Source organism: Haliaeetus albicilla, chromosome 2 (genome assembly GCF_947461875.1).
Source record: "Haliaeetus albicilla chromosome 2, bHalAlb1.1, whole genome shotgun sequence".
NCBI lineage: Eukaryota > Metazoa > Chordata > Aves > Accipitriformes > Accipitridae > Haliaeetus > Haliaeetus albicilla.
Window position 1 is genome coordinate 10661408 of NC_091484.1, and position 22654 is coordinate 10684061.

The 22654-nt window shown below is 39.4% G+C and overlaps 1 protein-coding gene across 2 annotated transcripts in view; it reads left to right on the forward strand.

The window, feature by feature from the left end:
• PREX1 (phosphatidylinositol-3,4,5-trisphosphate dependent Rac exchange factor 1) overlaps window positions 1-22654 on the forward strand; it is a 173343-nt gene that overhangs the window by 148339 nt on the left and 2350 nt on the right. Inside the window, exons 20-39 of one of the 2 annotated variants that reach the window (XM_069805851.1) lie at window positions 741-877; window positions 1281-1452; window positions 2736-2923; window positions 3654-3815; window positions 4347-4557; window positions 5785-6043; window positions 7091-7297; window positions 9715-9803; window positions 10191-10273; window positions 10898-10988; window positions 12735-12863; window positions 13572-13613; window positions 15483-15700; window positions 16739-16838; window positions 17482-17625; window positions 18272-18383; window positions 18824-18890; window positions 19655-19842; window positions 20560-20662; window positions 21220-21287. In XM_069805851.1, coding sequence (XP_069661952.1) covers window positions 741-877; window positions 1281-1452; window positions 2736-2923; window positions 3654-3815; window positions 4347-4557; window positions 5785-6043; window positions 7091-7297; window positions 9715-9803; window positions 10191-10273; window positions 10898-10988; window positions 12735-12863; window positions 13572-13613; window positions 15483-15700; window positions 16739-16838; window positions 17482-17625; window positions 18272-18383; window positions 18824-18890; window positions 19655-19842; window positions 20560-20662; window positions 21220-21287 — 2770 coding nt within the window. Of the gene's footprint in view, window positions 1-740; window positions 878-1280; window positions 1453-2735; window positions 2924-3653; window positions 3816-4346; window positions 4558-5781; window positions 6044-7090; window positions 7298-9714; window positions 9804-10190; window positions 10274-10897; window positions 10989-12734; window positions 12864-13571; window positions 13614-15482; window positions 15701-16738; window positions 16839-17481; window positions 17626-18271; window positions 18384-18823; window positions 18891-19654; window positions 19843-20559; window positions 20663-21219; window positions 21288-22654 lie in introns of both variants that reach the window. The other variant, XM_069805844.1, reaches the window with a different exon arrangement.

Genomic DNA, 22654 nt, shown 5'->3' on the forward strand with positions numbered 1-22654 from the left:
ATGCAACAATGTTCTCAGGGAGACACATTTATTACACCCTTTCATAACAGCACCTATAGCCACTTTTTAACAGTCTGAAGAGTGCAAATTGGAAGTGCCAGCTGGAAAGATTCTCTTTTTTCAGGATTTTCCTAGCAAAAGACAAAGTGCATTTGGAATAAAACTGTATGAATTTTAAATGATGGTGACTTAAAAAAGTTAATCACCTTGACTGTAAATTTCTACGAGCTGAATTTGGGTCTGAGTCTTGTTCATATGAATCTGGAATAAAGCCACTGAAGCTGGTTATTGCACTCTAGACTTAACTCTAGTTTTAAAGTACATCATAGTCTTTTTCTTAGACCATGGCAAACTGCATAAAATGCAAGTGTTCTGTATCTTTCAAGGGCAACAAGGTGAAACAAATGTAACTGCTTACATTTAAGCAAGACCTCAGCTGATGTAATCATAAGGCTAGAAGAGCCGAATGATTTCCCACAGGAATTTCAATTTCTAGCATGAATGCGTTTACATCTAGGAGATCTCTGTTTTTCCCAGCATTACTGAAAATATGAAGGATAGATGCATGATGTTCTCCTTATACAACAAAGCTCTCAGAATATACTTGCTAGCAAAAGCATGACAGCATTCAACTAGCTCTTTTTACTCTTCTTAACCAGAAACCCTTTGCAAACTTTCCAATTTTCTCTTCTGTAATCAGATGGCTTTACTGTCTAACTCCTTTCCTGTTGAATTTTCAGGTTCTGAGGCTGCAGCTGTAGGCCTTCATCCAGGGCAGTGTATTTTGAAAGTTAATGGGAATAATGCAACACATGGAAATTATATGGAAGTTATGGAGCACTTTACAGCCTATAGGACCAGACAACAGGAAGCACTGGTATGAATACAAAACCTCAAAGGAAGCACATTAATTCCTGCCCTTCTTCTGTCCTCCCCTTCTGTGCTTTTATGCTTACTAAAAATTCAGAAAAACAGCGTATACGTATCTCTTTTGACTTATTTACTCCCATGCCAAGGTCCTAGTATAACTGAGGGAGCTGATTACGGTTGCCTATAGTTGCAAATCATCTACAAATAGTATGTATGCCAATTCATACACTGCATACAGTACTAAATACTATTAGCTATTGCTAAAACTAGAAATTCACCCAGATATTGATCTAGATTTTATATTCTCTGAACTTCAGAGCTAAGCTGGGGGAATTCACCTTTGTAGTCCAAACATATAGAGATTGGGCATTGTTACTGAGGTCATAGCTGAAGCCTGTATCTCTTGAAAGGGATTATACCAGTGGGTGTACAGAACACATGAAGATGCTGAAGAGGACAGGGTTCAGCAAGCAGCATCCACTGCATATCTGAATGGCAGTCATCCTGACTCCAGCAAAGAAGACTCTTCACTAGAAGGAGGTGCAGAATTGGATCCACTTCAAAATAGCCAACAGGAATCAGGTAAAGATTCTCATGGGGGAAGGAAACCTAGGGTAAAGGGTCATTATTATTGTAGAATATCTCTTGTCTTAGTAAAGCTTTGTAATAGAATGAGGTCTGCCAGAGGAAGTAGTCTTATGCTGCAGTTTCTTCAGGAGAAGAAAAAATTGAAATACACATAGAAATCATACCCCTGTGACTCTCTGATCTTTACAAGACAGCCAATTTCTGGAATGAAAAGGCTCAGCATTTTTAGAATTGTTTGGTAACCCCTGCAAACCAGGAATTTATGGGCAGTAGCAGCTGGAGAGGGAAGGTCTGCAAGTAACTCCACCTAGAATAATCTATGTTTTCTGTGATTTAAGATTAAAGGTTAAGATTTTAAATTACTTTGATCTGGAGCAAGTTTTCAGAGCATGTTACCACTGTGTCAGCAACAGGTGTGGGTGTATTTCCTCCAACTCAGAAAAGTGTAACTCAGAAAACCCACTGCTTTACCTTCATGTTGAGAGCTTATTCAGAAAAGTGGATGTTAGGGGAGAATACTGAAGCCAGATTCAATCTAAAGGACTGAGCATGGACTCTGAATACCATTGGCAACTTCTCCAGGAACAGATGCACATCTGTGTGGATCCCATCTAAGGTCTGGTGAGCCTGGTAATCTAATGGTCAAACAGTGCAGCTCCACAGTGGAACAGCTGGAGCAGTGCCCTGGTAGAGGCATGTGAGCAATTCTCTGGCAAATCTCAGTCTGACTGTAACTTAAATCTCTTGTCTGGTGGCAATAGCATTGCTGTGTGTAAAAAATGTTATCTTGTCACCCCACCCCTGCCCTGCCATCTCAGTCTTATAGCTGCACAGAAAATGCATCTGGAGCATTTCCCAAAATTGGACAGAAAAGTGGCAGTCTTCCAGAAGAGGGTCATTACAAACAAGACCCTGAGATTAATATACTTCAATTCCCTTTGAAAGTTTCCGCTGGGGGCTGTGTGTCTGAATGCTGAACAGAACTGGAAGTAGTGTCCTGTGCATGGATGTGTGTATGTACACATGGAAGAAAATCAGAATGTGGATGGGAGCACGTGGATTGTCTAAACCTCTATCACTGTCTCCAGTAGTGGCCAGCAGCAAATGTCTTCCTCAGAATATGCTCCCAGCCTCTAGCAGTATGTAGTTCAGAGACTCCTTGAGCCAAAGGTTGTGTCTTTGCGTTTAATAATACCTCCCAACAGATTTCTCTTCCCTATGCATGCCTGTATTCATGTGTGCTGCCAAACACCTCTAATGACTTATTTTGGTTCCAGCCCAGACACCACAGACCATCAGCTCTCCACTGGTCATTGGTGAAGAAACACCTCTCATTAGCCTGACTGTGGATAACACCCACCTGGAGCATGGGGTGGTGTACGAGTATGTCAGCAGCGCAGGAATCAAATCCTTTGTCCTGGAGAAGATTGTAGAACCAAAAGGTTGCTTCAATCTCACTGCAAAGGTACCAGAAAACATACATGGCCAGCTTCATTCCTAAGCAGAACAGGGAAGCCGATAATATAGGCATTTCTATGGTGGCTTGGCTTGGCTCTTCAGATTAGGTTGCACATGGTCTTCTCAACCTTGCTTGGAGTTTTCTTCATTAGAGTGCACCAAGTTATAATAGCTCGGTTGGTATGAGCAAGTCAGCAAATGCTTCTAGGATTTCAGCTGTTGAGGTAGAGGGAGGGGAGCCCTCAGCAGTGGAATTCTCGCTTTTATCTGTCTGGTAACATACTCTTTGCTGATACTCAAGATTAATCTTTTCAGGCAAGAATTTGCTTTACCTTGGAAGAAAATCAAGCAGCTTTTTCCCAGCTGATAGGCTGGAAGGGTCACTAAAGGAATCAAGTAGAACTGCTGCTATTGGAAAGCAGCAGTGCGCTTAGTATTTTGGTCATCTGTGACAATAATGAGCTAACAGTAAATGTTTCTGTCACATCCCAGTAACATTATTGTTATGTCCCATGTGATCCACCTCCAGTTATTCTAAAATTTTTTGAGGAATGTTTTACGACTCTGGGGATTAGACACAATAGTCATTCTCAGGCAGTAATAAAGGCAACTTGTTCTGAAGGCTGCTTTATTCAACCATGACAGCATGGGGGCTTTGACACTTACTCAGTGGAGGAAAACTGTATTTTTCCTCACTGTCAAGTCTCTTATCATTGACATCCTGTCTTTTTGTTTAGATTTTAGAGGCCTTTGCTGCAGAGGACAATCACTTCGTAAGGAATTGCAAAAGACTTATATCCCTAAGCAGTGCTGTGGCCACCATGCCCCAGTATGAATTCCGGCAAATCTGTGACACTAAGCTGGAAAGCATTAGCAGAAGGCTCACAAACTACCAAGAGGTACAACACTACTAGTTATTGGTGAAGTCTCAAGACAATACTTCATTGTGATAACTGGGTCTTAGTATTCTTTATTACTGAATCCGAACTGCTTTAGAGGTAGGTGTTCTAGAGACATGAAAACAGCTCTGCAAGTTACTGAAATTGCAAGTTTTGAGGAAAAAAGACCTTGTCTGTAAATCACTCCATTCAGCTTGCCAGAGCTGTGGGTTATAACATATTATTGCAGGTTCCTTTCCACCATATCATTGAATAAATATGACAACAGAATGATCAGTGTCTGATTTAAGATGAGCATAAGATGAGCATAAGCATCGTAGTGTAAACAAACTATGTGAAAAGAGTTCTAGAAGGTGTAGCTAATTGCTTTCATTTGTTGTTTTATGAGCTTTTTTTTTTTTGACGTGTTATTCCAGCTGCAGCAGAAATCATATGATTCTGGAATAGGAGGCAGGAAGAGAAAAGGATTGTCTGTATTGCATCATAATTTTTTGCAAGTGAAGTAGCACACGCTTGCTTTATTTCTCCCAGTTTGCAGATGAATTGAAAACAAAGGTGAGCCCAGCCTTCAAACAAGCCATCATGGAACCACATTCCCTTAACAGCATGGATTTCTGCCCCACCAACTGCCATATTAACCTCATGGAGGTATCATACCCCAAAAACACTACCTCAGCGGGGAGGTCGTTCAGCATTCGCATTGGACGGAAACCCTCTATTATTGGTCTTGATCCAGAACAAGGTGATAATTAACTTTCAAATCATACTGATTTTATCTGCATAAAAAGTGTCTTTCCACTGCTCAGCAAGATCAAAATAAGTTTCAAAGAAACACAGTCTTGCTGGTACCCTTTTTCCTCCTTAAAATTTTAGAGTATAATGACAGCCTCCTTGTGTTGTAAAATAGTAATGCCTTTAAGCATAGAGAGGCTTCAGGTAATATGTTTTTACTAGCTAAGCAGTGTGGTCATCTCATAATAATTAAGTGTCCTGGAGTATTGTTTAAAGCTAGTAGAGGTGACTTACTGACTGAAAGAAAAGTGAATGGAGGCTGATAGTAGTGCTACTGCTGTGAAGAGAGCCTACATTCAGGGGGAAAACATGAGTGAATCAGATTGTAGTGCTGTTTTCTTTTGTCATTACTAAATAAATTCCATGCATTGGAGCTTGAAGTCTCTACTCTCTCAAGGGGATCTGTTTTCTGATAAATAGCTACTACACAGCATTTGTCCTACAACTAGATTATTTGAATTCCAACATTTCTTCATCATGATCTCACCTAATATGCTTCTGATTCATTGTCTTGTGAAGGTCAGAGTGCAGGAATGTTTGGAAGAGACACAGGGAAGTGTAGACTAACCAATCTTCTGAAGAATGGCATTGACTATTTAAAATGAGGTAGATAAAGAAGCCCTGCTTGCCTGAAGATATTAAAATTCCATTGTATTCTTAATGCGAGCTAAGGTGGTTAGCAAAGTACCATACCAAAACTGTCAGCATTTTTAAATGAAAAGGAATTCTATTTATCTTCTGTAAGGACATAATCCTGTTTCTTTTTATATATGTGTGTGTGTGTGTGTGTGTAAATGTTTGTAAAGCTGGTATAGTAACACAGACCAACTCCTGAGAACCTGAATTCATTAACATTTCAGCAAATGCTTTTAGATACTTTTCATGTTGTCTGTACGAGTATATGTGTGGATAGTTGCTGTCTTTACTTCCATAATTTAACTTGTTTCTGGACTGCAGTAAATTCAAAACATCTAGTTGGTATGCCAGGAAAGAAAAACCTCCTTTTTTTTTTTTTTTTTTTTAAAGAACATTTTTATCATAGAATGTAATTATATTAAATAATTCTGTGAAATTTTTTTTTCCTGTTCAAATTCCACCTGTAGTAAACTGTCATTATTGGGATGGAGTGGGGAAAGTCACGAGAGCCATACTAACTAGACTCTTCAATGTTTAGTAGGTACCTTAAATCCAGTCTCCTATACTCAACATTGCATCACCACTATGGCTGCACCATCCTGGAGATGTCTGACCCCAGAAGATGGAGATCTTGATGGTAGCTTTGGCCAGCAGAATGGAGGAACAATTCAGGAAGAAAGAGGACTCAGTTTTCTGCTGAAACAGGAAGATCGGGAGATACAGGACTCATACTTGCACCTTTTTAACAAACTTGACATTGCAGTGAAGGAAATGAAGCAATATGTTGTTCAGATAAATAAGTGAGTAGAGAATCCTGTATGCATGGCAGAGAGCAATCCTGATAAAATGGAGGCATTAACCTCAGAAAACACATTGTGCCTATTGGCCTTAACTGTCATACTCTTAGACTCACCTATTCACATACACACTTGCATTACAGCTCCTTGCTGGTTGTGTCGAACGTACTCCTGTGCAAGATCCACCAACGTATATATTATTGTCCTTTGCTCCTAAAAGTCCACCTGACTTCAACAGCCTCTGTTTTGCTTACTATATATTCCAGTATAAGAATCTATTTGGTGCCAACAGTGGGTTTGGAATTCCATATAGACATAGTCCCTACCCTTGAAATTTTGTCTGTCATAAGGCAAACTAAGCAAAACTTGTGATTTCAGGCAGCTTTCTTTATGGCACTTATGTTTTCCTTTCCTCTTTTTGTCTTTTTCTTTTTCTCTTTCTCATCATGGGTCTCCTAGGAGTAGTAATGAAGGATTTGAGTAGCGTGTCTGTGTATTGTGCACAACTGGCAAGGTTTTGATAGCAGGGACTGCAGGGGTGATCTGTGTGGCCATGAGACGGCCTAAGCTGCTCACAGCCACTTCCAGGAATCCCAGTAACAAAAAAGAACAGCCTGTCGTGCACCAAAACTTCAACTGACCAGAAAGCATGTGGATCCTTGGCTCAAACATATTTAAGAAAGGGTGGTAGCTGTTGGGTAGAGCTGGCGAGCTGAGGCACTGCCCCAGAGGAGAAACCCAGCGCCTTGGATGGAGAAAGTGAGGACTTGCAAATTAAAAACAGGGCGCTTTCAGGCCACCATGGTTACAGTGATTAAGCTATTCCTTATGGAGGTAGGGTACCTATGGAAACAGGACCTTTTGTGAACTTAGGTTCATGGATTTCAATGACCCCCTTTCAGAGCCTGCAATTTTACATAGCTGTAGTCTATGTAAAATGCTGGCAAGGTTGCTTTTGATTTCACATAGCTGTATTCCAGCCTTAGTCATTATACCTCATTTATGAGACTACCCACCAGTCCCTGAGAGCTGTATGTTCTACTTTTGCAGACTTTTGTCCACCATAACAGAACCTACAGAAGGTGGTGCCTGTGAGCCACCGTCTACTGAGGAGACATCTCCACCTTCCTTGGGAGCAGAAGAGAGTGATCCTGACAAAGCTGAGCATGGTGGAATCAAGAAGGTCTGTTTCAAAGTTTCTGAGGAGGACCAAGAAGACTCTGGACATGACACAATGAGTTTCAGAGACTCCTACAGGTCAGTCTGAAGATTGTGCCACTCTTACCTTACTAATATAATGTTTCGAAGTTCTAATGGAGGTATGGTTTCAACAAGCAGGTTATTTTCCAGTCAGTCAATTATTTATATTCACATAGTAAAGTATTCACTAGCTATAGTTATTTCATTACATTTATTGCCATGGAGACATACACAGCAAAAAATCTTTCCTCGTAACAATGCCAAAATACTAACACTTCTAGAAAATTGAATAAAATGAAATAAATAGGCCTAGTGTGACTTTCACTTTCTATGTTGTATAGCTGGAAACTACAGAAGCTCAGCAGAGTTTGCAGACTGCTTGGTCTTGTAATCACTGCTATTGTAAGGGGATGTTTCCATTCAGTTCTGCAAACAATTTTCCCAAAAGTCTAAGACACTGAGAAACAGAAATGGACATCAAGTTTTTTATTTTTAATGGGCCTTTGAAACCACAAATGCAAATGTTTGTTCAGGTGTCTCAAAATCTTGTTTTTGGGACATCATTGACTGCTGCTTCTCTGGGAATATTTGCTACCAAAGGAAATCGCACACACTCCAAACCTGTCTTTCTTGGGAGGAAACATTTGGAAACTCAACTTCAGAAGAAGTGGAATAACAAATTGCAGTCATGTCTGACCATTGCAACTTTACATCCTTAATAGGCCATTTTTTACATTTACAGAAAGGCCATAGGACTTTGCCTATAAGAAGGAATAAAGACACTTTACAGTGGGCTGGAGGATTACAGTAACCTGAGTGAATGATGTGTCTTTGAAACTTCCATGCTACAGGGCTGATTCTTTACTTGCTGTTGGTTTTGTACTAGTATAAGTAGGAGTATGTTACATTCATGCAGGACTGCAGAAATGACAGAATCAGAGCAGTTCACATTGGAAGGGGTCTCTGGAGCCTACATGGTCCCATCTCTTGCTCTGAACAGGTCCAACAAGATCAGCTGCTCAGGGCCTTCTCCAGTTGAGTATTGAATGTCTCCAAGGACAGTAGATAAGAAGTCAGTAAAGAAACAGAACCAGCACTTACAATGTTGAGATCTGTGGCATCTATTTATTGTGTTAGATTTAAATCTGCACATGTGCTCTGAAGCTGTTTTATTGAAATGTGCTGTATTTCTTTCGCTGTTAAGAGAAATCCCAATTATGAACGCTGTTTAGTTTAAATGGTTCCTGTAATTGAGACTAATCTATTCTGCATAACAAAGTGACATCACAAACAGTCTCTGTGGGTCTGTCACTGCTTCCAAAATTCTGCACGTAAATGTAAGATGAGAAAGATTATTCTGTCTTATCTTTATTAGACAGAGGCAGAGAATTAAGCATATATTACAGATAATAGTTACTCAAGGGAGAATAAAATGGTTTTTGATGGGTTTTGATCTGAAAAACTACTGAGGAGCTACAAAAATAAGTAAATTACAGATAAGAAAATATCTTGTTTGCATTAGCCATGCTTCTTTCTCCGAGATCATTTGGAGGTGTAATTCAAATTTCATAATTTCAGACTGTGGAGTAGTTGCCATAAGTATTAATCTTCTTAAGAAAAAATAGATTTCTTTGATAATAGGTTTAACAAAGGACAGGCAAGAACCCCAGTTAGGGTTCTTTCAATTGCTCTTATATTTTTCTCTCATGTCACTAAAATAAAAACAAAGGAAGAGACAACATGGAGAATTTTGTAGGCTTTGTTTCGAGTTTGTGCTATTAAAAACACTGTGTCACTTAATTGGAGGGGGACAGACTAAGGTCCATAGCCTTTTTGGTTACTTTTATTAAGTTATGATTAGTGTAAAGTGAACTTTAAACAGAGGAGAACTAGAATTTTCCAGGTGTGCATGAGCCAGCATCGGTGTGAAGCGAACTGTAGTGACTCCTCTGCTTCTCGAGATAGTTTTAGGATCTGCAGTGCCTGATTCTATGATGGTATAGATTCCTTAAATTTCCTCTCCCATCTCCAATGGCTGTGCTACTGCAGCTTCAACATATGCTGGAGTTGGATGCTGTAATGTCCTGAGAATTGGTAACAAATGTTGAGTTTAGTGGAGATTCAATCTCATAGATTTTAATTATTTCTCCCCTACTCGACACTCGTAGAGCATGCTTAATGATGCAACCCAGATGAGGTCCCTGGTGGGAAGTCCATTTTCATTATTTATAGGATCCAGGCAATATATTAAGCATTGAGTGGTCACTAGAAATGGAAAAAGACATCCTCTTACAGTGCCAGCCCCAGAGGCCTTGCTTAATGGTTGTTCTGCCTGTAATTAATTTTTCTTTTGTATATGCGTAACAGAAGTAGTTTTGGGGATTGCAGTGTTAATAACAACAGAATGATAGTATATCAGAGACTGGGTGTAAGGACAGCTTTTTTTCAATCACCTTCTTTGCTTTTCTTTCTAGTGAATGTAACAGTAACCGCGACTCAGTGTTGTCATACACCAGTGTACGGAGTAACAGCTCTTACTTGGGCAGTGATGAGATGGGATCAGGTGAGTATATGCGTCGGTTATATGCATATTTCTCATACCGGACACCTTAGTAGAGCTGATAAGACTTTGCTGATTATAAGCACTTGCATGTTTAAGTTGCAAATGTAGTTTCTTCAAAACTAGTCACAAGAACATAGAGATTTGTTCTTTTTCTAATGAGCCACAGTAAATTTGGAATATGGAAGAGGTATTAGGCAGGGATAAGCTTCTAGTTATCAGATATTTGCATTATATGAAAAATCATGAGTATTTTGATCTATGAATTAGAGAAAAAGCAGCAATCGTTTTTCCACGACTCCGGTGCGAATGTGTGCTTGTGTCATCTCTGGCTTCATCACAGATTACGTTTGTAAGACAGTTAAAGGCTTTTCATCTTTCCTTTTTTAGGAGATGAGCTTCCCAATGATATGAGGATTCCTTTAGACAAACAAGACAAACTTCATGGCTGTCTGGAACATCTTTTTAACCAGGTATGTAAAGCATTACTCTTACACAGAACAGCTTTCTCTTTATCAATGTCATTTTAAGAAATTGGAAGTATAAAATTGTTTAATGAAATCATAGTTTGAGGGAAGGCAAACTATCTTGGGGTACAGTGTAAGCAAGTATATTATAGGACAGTTTGAGGAATCAATTTTGTCAACATTTAAGTTGTCTTGTGTGATTTAGGCAAGGTTGACCTGCCTTATCTCGGGCATTAGACTAAGGGGAAAAAAGCTTTCATGAGAAAAAAAAAGGAAAAGATGAACAAAATTCTAATACCTTGTATGATCTAAATGGATCACATTTACAGATCTCAGGAGAGTCCTCACAACTTTAGCCAACAGATGTCTTTATAGATGCATAGCACCAGAGAATTGTTTTATATTATCTTTTATCTCATCAGCATGTAGATCATCATTGTGCAAAATGCTGTATTCAGTGTGAGGCTCTTGAGGCCAGTTCACGGTTAGAAAGTCTTAAAGCCATTTGTCAGTGAGAAATCATTCCAAAATACAAATAGTGTAATGGCTTTTGCACTTTCCCACAAGAGTTCTGTTCAGATTTTCATCTGCAAATCTTACTAACACTGACTGAAAACATTCCAATTGTAGGTTGATGCAATCAATGCACTTCTAAAAGGACCAGTAATAACTAAGGCCTTTGAAGAAACCAAGCACTTCCCAATGGAACACAGTTTGCAAGGTAAAGAAAAAGATTGATTGTATTTAATAAAGTGATTTGCTAGTTATTGAGAGCTTAACATGAATGCACATATGCTATATGGCCGCAAAGAGTTACTTAACTATGCAGTCTACCCAGTCATACATTAATGGCAGGTACATGTCTGACCATTGAAATTTTGCATCCTTAAAATGTCATTTTCACATGAATTCCTTCTGAAGAGCACAGAACGCTTTTCTGTTATATGTGCTGAATCCTCACAGCTCTTGCACAAGTCCCCAGATCTATCCTTTGATGTGAACACAGATATGTATCTCAAAAGGTACGAGGTAGAGATAGGCCAGATACAAGCTAAATGAGCACTCTGATAAGCTGATGAGGGGCTGACGACTGTAGATCTGAGGCACCAAAAGGTTCTGCCTGAGTTTGCTTAATGACTTACCCATCTGAAGAAAAGCAGAAAAATTGCCAGAGTCAACTCATCCTCACATGACACTTATTTTGAAAACTGATTCCCATAGAGAGCAAACATATGATACCGTGTTTTGTTTTTCCTCAGGGAGCATGATGAGACTTTGGTCTTAATGGTTTTGGGGCCCAGGATGTGGTTTCTTCTCTCACTGAAATACACAGAACTTTATTTTCTGAATATTTGCTGCATTTCCTTTCCCACTTGAAATCTGAAATGTTTCCTACTATTCCTACTGTATTTCAGGTGCTGTAGTCATGGCCTCCTCCGTAACCTTTGACAAGCTCTATTTTTAAGTTACAGTGGCAAACTCTATAAGGGGGCTTTTTCTGCCTTTTTTTTTTTTTTCCTGACTCCAGAAGTAACTCCTATGGAGTTCTGTTAAATGAACTCATTTCGACAAACACATTCACATTTATGTAGAATATCTGTTAGTCTTTCCATGCACTGTTTGAATGAAGTGAAGAAATAACAGACATCTTGTGTTCATTTCCTTTATTTTATTTTGCTTAAACGGAGTCTCGTTTATTAAAGCTAGATTAATTACACTGAGAGAGTCTTTTAGTTAACTGAAGTTAACTGAAGATCCCACATTCATCACACTAAGGGACAGACAAACCCTGCTTACATTCAGCTGGAATCCTGGACCAGAGTGTCTTATTTAATAGCTACCATAGACACCTTTCAGTGATGGATGTAAATTTGAATGCTTTCCCATTTCTGTTCATGAGCAGTTATTTGGCACGGTTTTTCTGTGTTTCTCTGTCTGCTTATGCATTTTATCACCAACAATGGGGTATTTGGCTCAGCTACATAGCTAAGTCATGGAGAATAAATCTTCTAGTCCGTAATTAAATAATTAGCTTCCATCAGGTGAAAGACTTCTCATTAGTATTATGGGATGTGACAGCTGCAGCCAAAAAGTTGATCTGATTCTGCACAGCCAGAGAGTCTAGATCTACCCGATATAGCTGCCTGCACATTATTAAAGGCAGAGAAGACAGAAGGGAATTCTGTGCTTTGTGAGTACTGCAGAGCTCCCTTCACTGTGCATGTCACCCAAGTGCATAACTTTTAGTCCACAATCCTGACAACAATGCTAGGAGACTGCTGATAAAGAGATTGTAGGAATAGTCTTTTTTTCCTCCTGTATTAGTTCTATTTAAGTACCTTTTTCATTCACGGTTGTTGCTATTGATACTGTATCTCTGCTTTCATCTGTATACACATTATAACTCATAAGCCACACTCAGCTATGTAGCATTTCCTTAATGGCTAACAAACTCCATTTTTTCTAGAATTTAAACAGAAGGAAGAAAGCACAGTTAGGTGCCGGAATAATATTCAAGCCAGCATTCAAGAAGATCCATGGAACCTTCCATTGCGCATCAAGAACCTTGTTGAAATCATACAAAAACACGTGGAAGGTCTGTAAATAAGGAAAAGTTTGTTATGGGCTTCAGGGAGAAAAGATCTTGATCTAATCAAGTCTAGCAGTTCATTTTATCATTTTATCTTAATTTGTCATAAGGCTGTACTGGGCTCTACAGAACAGGTAAAACAAGTTATTGTTTGCAGAGTCCCAGTGCTGTACAGTAAAACCTCACCTGTGCAGCAATTCCGAAGAACTTTCTCTCCCTTATTTTATTTCATCAGCCCATTCAGACAGAATGGTATGAGAGTGATCTATTTCCCTGTGGATTTTTTAACCCTTTTAGAAAATGGAGAGAGAGGTGCTTGGTATATTCCAAAATGAAACGACCGCTAATCAGATACTACAACATCCTCAACGGTTGCAGTCTGGTTGAACTGGAACAGGAGCTGAATCTGATGTTTACAGTCCAGTGCAAAGCACTGGGCAGAAATCACCTGCTTAGGAATTCGTCTACATGTGCAATTTGTTTCCAGTAATTCATGGTAGTTAACAGAACATTTAGCCTGTAAAATTCTTTGATTTACACCTTGTTTCTTTCTTAGTTGTTAAAATGTCGGTAGGAGTAAGGAATACTAGAGTAAATAGAAATGGCCACACAGGGGCCAGGGATTGTAGGGAATGAGGAGACTGTTAACCAAATGCAATCAAATCTACCTTGATACCATGTTGACTAGAGCATTCCTTTTCTTCACTGTTTTAGATGGGAAGAACCAGCTGCTTCTGGCCTTGTTAAAATGCACAGGTAAGGGGTTTTGATTTGTTGCAAAACAACATCATATATACAGAAGTCCCTAGCACAGTTTTATGTGCATGCATGTGCATACACCAGGATGTTATGTTTTTCCTTAGCATTTAGGTTTTTCCCTGGCATTTTATGCTAACATTTCTCACGCTCTGCATCTAGGGCAACCTTTCCATGCATCTGACATCTCTTCTTCAGTTTACATTATTTCAATTCACTGTAGGCTGCTTGTGTTACCTGGCTGGTCGCTGGTGTTTCACAAGCACTCTGGTTTTGGGGTTGTTTTTTTTTCCGTGTTCATTTTTTCCTTTGTACAATCCCCCTTCCCAGATGGCCTTTACTGTTTCCTGCTGTGGTGAGAACATGCAGCAAAAATGAGACCTATTGCATAACTTTCTGTGAGACTGTGGACTCTGTCATCTTTCCAAATAGAGCAGGCATGTTAGGAGTTAGGATTGAAATATACTGAAATTACAGCCAGGAGCAGACTAAGAACCTAAATGTGCAGGCAGCAGCTAAATACACTGTGGACATGATTAATTTGTAACCAGGCACAAAACATTGTGCTCGCGGATCAAGGGACAGGCCTTTCCCAGGAGTGAATGTGCAGTCATTTTGTAATTGAAACACCTACTTGGTGTACTTTTGTTTGAAAATGAGGTAATAAGTAATTGGAATAGGCTCTTGTTGTTTCACTGTGCCAGGCTTGATTCTCAAGTCTTCATAGAATGAAGATGAGAGATTTGTATGGCTCTAAGTCACTTGTCAACTCCTGCCAGGGCTGGTCCATGAGTCTGTGCCAGCCAGCCTGTGGTGTCAGTCTAGTGTCCATAAAAGCTGTTTTTAATGACAGTAGATATAATGACTCCCTAAGTCTCTACCTGTGCCCCATCTCCTGCAGCATTTCCATGAACATCCTCTGGACAGAACGAAGGAGCAGATGGCACTGAACTGGCTATGGCACCAGGGATTCCCTTGCCTTGAGGGCAGTCCTAAGCTCTCTTTGCCTTACGTCTAGCAGTACAGAGGTGTGCTGCTAGAAGGATTGGTTGCCTTTAAGTTGAGAATATGGCCCAGGGCCTGGAGTGTATTAGTCGGTCTATTGTGTTCAGTGCTTTATAAAAATAATCCAGATCTTCAAAGCCTCTGGGTGATGTTTTCAGCTTCTTTCTCTGGGGAACGCTGCCTTGACAATGAGAGACTGCTGTACTGCAGTGTCTGCTGGAGGAGCCCAGGGTGCCTGGGAAGTAGCTTGTCACTTATTCATGTGCCTCTTTGGCCTGCAATCCCCTTAAGTGTGGCGAGGTTGATTTGACCAGCATGTGGCTGCCTGGCAGGCGGACTGGAAGGAAAGTTAACACAGGGGAAATTCTCCCAGGAAACATAAACCAATTGGTACCGTATGGGCAGGCCCAGTTAATGCATTAAGCATATGGGAAGCCCACAAAATACAGATGGATGGGGGAAGATGAATCTCTTAATAGCCCAGGAGAGAAGTAATGGCAAAGACCTTCTTTCAAGAATTCTTTTGCTTCTGTAAGCATAAAAAAGAAGGGAATCAATCCAGATATGGCACTAAGGAGTTATAGCTCTTTCCAGTCAGAAGAATGAGCATGCAGATGGCAGAGGAAGTAATAAACAGTCAAGCGTACTAGAAAATTTTCAAACATGCATGTACTCCAGCTATGCTGTCTTTATTTATACACCCAGGTCACACAGCAAGACGAGGTTATCTGTTAAGTCTGTGAAAGCTACAGCAGAAGCCAAATGTCATGCACACACACGCACACGCAAACTGCTTCTCTGGCAGTGAGATTAAAGACAAGTATACTCATGACTTCTTTGTGTTTCTCTCCCCTTCTCTGGCAGATACTGAGCTACAGCTGAGACGTGATTCCATCTTCTGTCAGTCTCTTGTGGCTGCTATTTGCACCTTTTCAGAGCAGTTACTGGCTGCTCTCAACTATCGATACAACAACAATGGGGAATATGAAGAGAGCAGCAGAGATGCCAGCAGAAAATGGCTGGAACAGATAGCAGCCACTGGTGTTTTACTAAACTACCAGTCTCTTCTCTCCCCTGCTGTGGTAAGATGAAGAGTTGTGGCACCCTTCGGTCTGCTCACACTTGCCTGTATGCTTCTCTGCCACTCACAGCACAGCCAGACCCCTTCTTTCTAGCAGCATGTTAGACTCTACTACAGCAACCTCTGGAGATTCCTGCTGCTGACAACCATGTGCCAATATTCCATATCCCATCATTTTAATCTCGTCACAAATATTGGACCCAGTATCACACTAGAACACCATAGGAATCTCTCTGCCTTCGTATTTGGAGCAATGCTGCTGCATTTAGGGAGGTTTTACTACTCAGTTGTCGGTGACACGTGTGTGGCCTGCCATCTTCTGGTTAAAACACACATTTCAACAAATAGGTGAAGAAGTTCTGAGTATTTCAAGAGTTGGGACAACAGGAAAATGTAGGCTTTTGTTCATACCGTGGACACTTTTATGGAATGGACTGCACTCTCTCACTTCTGTGCTGCTGGTATTTGAGGCACCATATCTAAGGAGGAGAGGAGTTGGTCTTACATAGGTCCTCTGCACCCAACGAACAGATAAGCCACAGCTGCCATAACTGTAAAAATGTTAAGAAAAAAGGAGCATAAAAAAGACAAGTAGCTCTGACACTATAGAGAAGCGACGTTTTTTTGGACTTTGTAAACGTTGTAGATTGAGTGTGGGGTTTTTTTTTAAATATAATCCAAATTATATGCATATGTAACTGCTATTTATTCACATTGCATGGAATGCATGGCTGTTCTTCACATTTGTAGCTATAGAGTAAAGGTTGGAGAAAGAAATCCCTTCAAACTTATTCAGTCCTTAAACTTCTCTACTCTCTATGAATCACATCAAGTAACATCTAAGCAAAGGGTAGCTATCTTGTATCACAAAGTTCTAGAGCCATTAGTAATTACCTGGCTGGGTTGGAGTTAATGGAAAGCTCCACATTCTGCTCTAGGTCTCCTGAACCAAAGCGTGCACATAACAGCTATACTTTCCTGCCATTGATCTCTTTCTGGCAGATTATAACCTATTTATATCTGTTTCTTTGCTCTACAGAAGGAGGAGCGTACCATGCTGGAAGACATCCAGGTCACTCTGACTGAACTGGACAAAGTTGCCTTCTATTTCAAGCAGCTGGATGAAAGTCTTGTAGCAAGTGAGTATTCTCTGTTTCTCTGAAGCTCTTTTTTCCTTGTTTGTTTTGCAGATTAATATCCTCCCTGATTATAAATCTAACAGACCATGTCAGACCTGGAGAGCGCTGAGCGGCTTTTCTGAAGCACTGTTGCATTCCCTCAGGTTCCACTGCAAAAACGCAGCATAAAAAGCAGGACTGACATCATGGGATGCTGGTGGCATGTTCCGTGATTTGTAACTATGGTCTGTGCCAGTGTACCTTACCTGTGTGATTTTGCACACAGGGAGATATGACAGATGATGAGCAGTTCCTGACAGATGCTTGTAATTCACCACATTACCTAAGGTAGAAGGACTAGCCCTCCTCAGCTCTTCTGTGTCCTGTGTCCCACCCTGCCAGATCTCTCTCCATGTTTATGGACTATGAGATGCCATGAAACAAGATGGATTTTAATTATTATCATCAAACATTATGCTAGGTCATGCTAACTGTGTATCTTCTTAAGTATAATATTTCAGAGCCTGCATTCTCTCAATAAAGGCTCTCCGTTATTCATCTAATGGTGATGTGAAATGTCATTATCTAATAAACTCAGATAGCAATGGTTTCGCATTGCTCCTGCTGTGGTAAAGCAGCAAGTGTTTTATCTTTATTTCTCCAGATACTCATGTCTTCTACCACATCGAAGGAAGTCGTCAGGCCTTGAAGGTTATCTTTTATCTTGACAGCTACTACTTCTCCAAACTGCCTTCTCGGTTTCAGAATGGGGGAAGCTTGAAACTGCACACGGTGCTCTTTACAAAAGGTGTCTATAAAAAGCTTTCTTGAGAAAAATAAGCTAACTGGTGATGCTGAAAGATTCAAAATAAAGAATGACCATGAAGGTCTTAACATAGTGCAGCTGAGAACTACAGGCATATTTAAGAAGCAGATGTTTCTATTCTAGAAAGACCTGGGAAGTGCTAGATTTTAGAATAAGGCACAGTCATGTGCCAAGATATGCCTGTTTGGGGCTTTTTTATGCCTTCCTGTAAAGGCCATAGAGACATTATATTAGACTATATGCACAATCTGATCTAGTATGGTAACAGGAGATGTTCCCAGGCTACAGAGAAGTGTTTTTAAAAGCATACACCATGACAGAATCATCTGGGCTGGAAATTGACTTGATAACCAAATATTCACACCAAAATACAATACAGGAAATTTCCTTCAAGGGGATATTAGTGGGGAGTAATTGCTGTTAGATAGAACTGCTTTCTGTGAAGCTCACCTTTATGATACTACCACTATATTCCCATGCTGGGAAATGCATTAAATTTATGCAGTAACAGAATCAGCCTTGACATGATCCAACAGTCATTTGACTGAGCAGTGAGATGATATGGAGATAAATAAATAAATGAATGAAAACTAATAACATAGGTTTAGTAAAATGTTTTCTTCTTCAGCTCTGGAGAGTATGGAGGGGCAATCACAACCAGCTGGCTCATCTCTAGAACTTCCACAGCAAATTAATGGTATTTCACTTGAAAAAGTGCAGCAATATTACCGTAAACTCAGGTATTTCATGCTTCTTCTTTGCCTTAAAACACATTGAAAAGAGCATTCCTTGCTAAGGTCCTTAAAATTTAATGAAAAAGGGATTCCATTCCTGATGGTTTCTTGTACAAATATGATTTTTGGAGATTCTCATTGTGTGGGAAACCTGTTAATTTTCTTCCCACAGTTAAGCTCGTTCTGAAGTAGTGCACTGTACCGTATGAAATTCCCATCTAATTTGACTTCAGAACTTTGTGCAGAGCTAAAATTACATAAAAAAGTGGGGGTTGGAATATTTTAGTACAGACTCTAAATTACTGCAATCAAAATGGTTCAATAAAAAAGCAGATCTTGAAGCTTTTTAGCATAGCCTTCTCAAATGTTTTAGACAAGATAGTGTACATATATGTGCTTGAAATGTGACACACCAACTAATGTAGTCCTTGCTGGCCTTTTTGCAGGACATTTTACCTAGAGAGATCAAACTTGCCCACTGATTCCAATACTACTGCAGTGAAGATTGACCAGGTATTGTTATTGTGTTTATTTCTGCAATAAATTATCTCACAGAAATATTATTTCTACATCTCTAAAATCCCAGTCATGGGATACCCATATGGCAGACCTGTACAAACCCAAACGTCATTTAAAAAATGTTCCCTATCCTAAAGAAGTTACCTGAATTTCTCTGAAGCTTGGCTACAGTTCCTTTGTTTCAAAGAAAATGTGTAGAACCTGGGTAGACACAAAACCCCTAACTTGGGCACTAATAAGACTCCATATCACCCTGACTGCCCCTGCTAAATATGGTATCTGATGTTAGACAGAATGAATTAATTTTCTTTTCCCACAGATGCATGAAAATGAACAATTGTTCAATTTACAAGTTACGCTTTGTTCACAGTTACAGAAGAAAACAACACAAAACCAGTACTTCCCAGCATCTCATGTAAAGGCAGTCTGTCTAACTGGGGCAGGTGACATACGTAAATATATGCATGTAAGGCATTAAATACTACTGCGGGGAAGACAAAATCAGAGACTATCTTTGCAATTGTAATATACATTGTAAACAGCTTATGTGATTTGTAATAATTGGGAAAAATTGCCCCAAGCCTAAGTAATTGTATTTTCCCACTCTAAAGTTCATATATATTCTAAATAGTTGTTACTGTGTGGCAGTCACTCTTGTTTAGATTATTGTGCTTAGACATAGGATAAAGAACTGTAAATGTCTTTATAACTGAAGGTGTAAGTATACCACTGATGCATTTTTTTATTGCTTTGTTTAGCTTATTCGCCCCATTAATGCAATGGATGAGCTTTGCAGGCTGATGAAGTCTTTCATTAATACAAAACCAACCCAGTCAGGCTATTCTAGCAGTAACACCTCAGGAGCTGGCCTGCTACCTATATCCTCTGAGCTCTGTTATCGACTTGGAGCCTGTCAGATTACAATGTGTGGCACTGGGATGCAGAGGTGAGATTTTTAAAACCTGTGTTTTACTGCTGCGATGAGAACTTTTGTCCGTTCTAGAGATTTGAGCAATATATTTGATTCTGTTCAAAGCAATGGAAAGGTAGATTGTAAGGGAATATATTAAGGACCTAAATCTACTGCCATCTTTATTTTAGGGTAGGTTGTGACTTTTAATACTTTTGTTAATAATTAGTTTTGACACACAAACTTTTTTATGTTTCAGTGCATCAACCAATGCAACTGAGCAATCTTATTGCATGTTACTTTCAGCCAACATTGTCTTCAATTGCACACTGAAAATGTAGGACGTTGCTCAAAAATAGCTTTAGAATCTTGGTGTGTGCAAGCATCTTCCAAACACAGCACTGTTCTTCCAGTGTCTCAAAACCATTGAGTAAAGATAAGATTCATTTGTGAGTAACTTTATATGAATGCAGAAGAACTTTATATGAATGGAGAGGCTGCAGAAGAGCAGTGAAACATAGCCTTGTAGTAATGATGTTGGAGACTCAAATAATTGCAGTATCTAGGTGTAATGAGACTGGAAATGCAGGACTGAGGTCATTTTATAGTTTTGTAAGTGAAAAAACTAAAAAAGTAAATATAAGAACACTAGCTAACAGAAGTCATATTTAACAGGTAAATGTCCTGTACATACCTATTTATACATTTTTAGATGTGATCTGTGATTTTAATATCTCTTGTTCCCATGTTCAGAAGTACATTGAGTGTGTCCCTAGAGCAAGCAGCCATACTGGCTCGAAGTCATGGACTTTTGCCCAAGTGTATCATGCAAGCTACAGACATCATGCGAAAGCAAGTAAGTATTTGGATGTATGTCTGCTGCATGCCACCATTTTAATTCCAGCAACATCATTGTACAAACACCAGTTTATTTTGGTGTGGCACTGTATTTTGTGTGCTACAAACCCATATAGCCAAACTTCTATCAATGTCTGAATAGCTACACATATATTTGACAGGAACAAATTAACTTTTGCATGCACAGCCATTATAGCAATTAAAATAAATGCCTCAGTGTACATTACTTAAAGTGTGTGCCTTGATGGTTAGAAAGTAGAGACTATCCAGTATATTTAAGACAATTTCTGTAAATAAAAAAATGAATTCTCAATCACAGTGTTAAATAGTAGAAATTCCCTAGTGCTAGGCAGCAGTGCTTGTAAAGTGCTTTGGGACTAATTCCATCTTTTAAGTAAACACAGATGACTAATGTATCCATCCAATGGGTTCCAAATCTTCTAAAAGTAGTTAATGGATTCTCAAATAGAAACCATCCTCCCATTATAATATTTTCCCCTAAGGATCAGGTGCTTTATCAATACTGTCAGTACCATAAATTCTCTGTTTCCTTAGGGACCAAGGGTTGAAATCTCTGCCAAGAATCTGAAAGTGATGGACCAAATGCCACAGTGTGCGCCTCGGTAGGTTATTATGTGTTATGCTTTTTATCTGAGTGCTGGTTTTATGTTTCTGTAACAGTTGTGGAGTTCCTGTTAGAACCAAAGATCTCCTTAGTAGCAGTAGTGGAAAAAAAGAAAAAATTCCTGTTCTTCTTTCTCACTGTACTAAACTAAGTGCACTGTAATCAGCTTTGCTGCTTACAATTTGCAGATCATTAACTTCAAAGGTTTCTGCACTTTCTGAATAAAACCTAACTGCTCAGAGAGAAGGGTCTTTTGTGGACAGTTGCTGTGACTTGGCAAAGCTAGTGACTGACAGCCATCTGTGGAATGCTTAGAAAGAAAAATTCCTGAATAGCAAATCTGACTGCAGATATGCAAAGATAATTCAAAGGCTAATATTATTGTGTGCTTAGAAGAGCTTGACTGTTTAGTTATGGCAGAGCACATTTAAGAGCAAGCACTTCAAGTCAGAGTAACCATACAGTAATGCAGCGCTAAGGAAGATGAGTTGCCCAGGGTTATATATGTTTTTGTCTAGAAGACAACTTTGAAAAGCACTGTACATTTGTGAATCCTACTCCACCTAATGGGAGCTAGAGATGTTCATCATCTCTCTCTGCAGGATAAGAATACCTTTAATTTTAAGAGAAGTATCTCTTTCTTGCCAATTGCCTCCAATTTCATATATCAGAGAGAAGAGAATATTCTTTAATAAACTGTCACACAGCATTTTCCCACAATGGTAGTAACAAATGCTCATGGTTTAGATGGCAATATATACAGAATCAGTCTGTACAAACATCAGAGAAACTTCTGATTCTGCTCTTGTTAGTGTCATTGTTCACATGAAGGCAAAACAGTTCTGGCATGCAGGAATCGGCACCAGAAAAGATCCAGTAAAGTCTATGCCATCCTTTCAGACAGAGCAAGTGTATTTGCTAGTGCTAGGGTCCTCCAAAGAACATATTAGTTCAGTGTCAAGAAGACTTCCTTAAAACACTGGTATCTTATTCACCCATTAAGACTTCTGAGTTAGTCTAAACAAGCGCTGACTCTTTTCTTTTTTTTTTTTTTTTTCTATCTGCTCCTCAAAATTTTTATGGGAAATTATTTTAAACTTTAGAGACTGTGACGATGCTTACTCTAACAGTCTGGCCTTGGTTTATTTTCTCAAAGACCTTAAAAAGAATATTTTGCATTTAGAACCTTATCCTTTTGTTGGATTGTAATTGCTATTTCAAAAAGGAATAAAACAATAGTCAGTGTTGGCTCTTGTACCATGTCCCCAGTGTCATACACCAGTGTTTGAGCAGCATGGTTATTTTGCCTTATTAATGGCTGTACGTTACTTTAGTTCCGTTTTTATGACCATAACAGCATGCTAT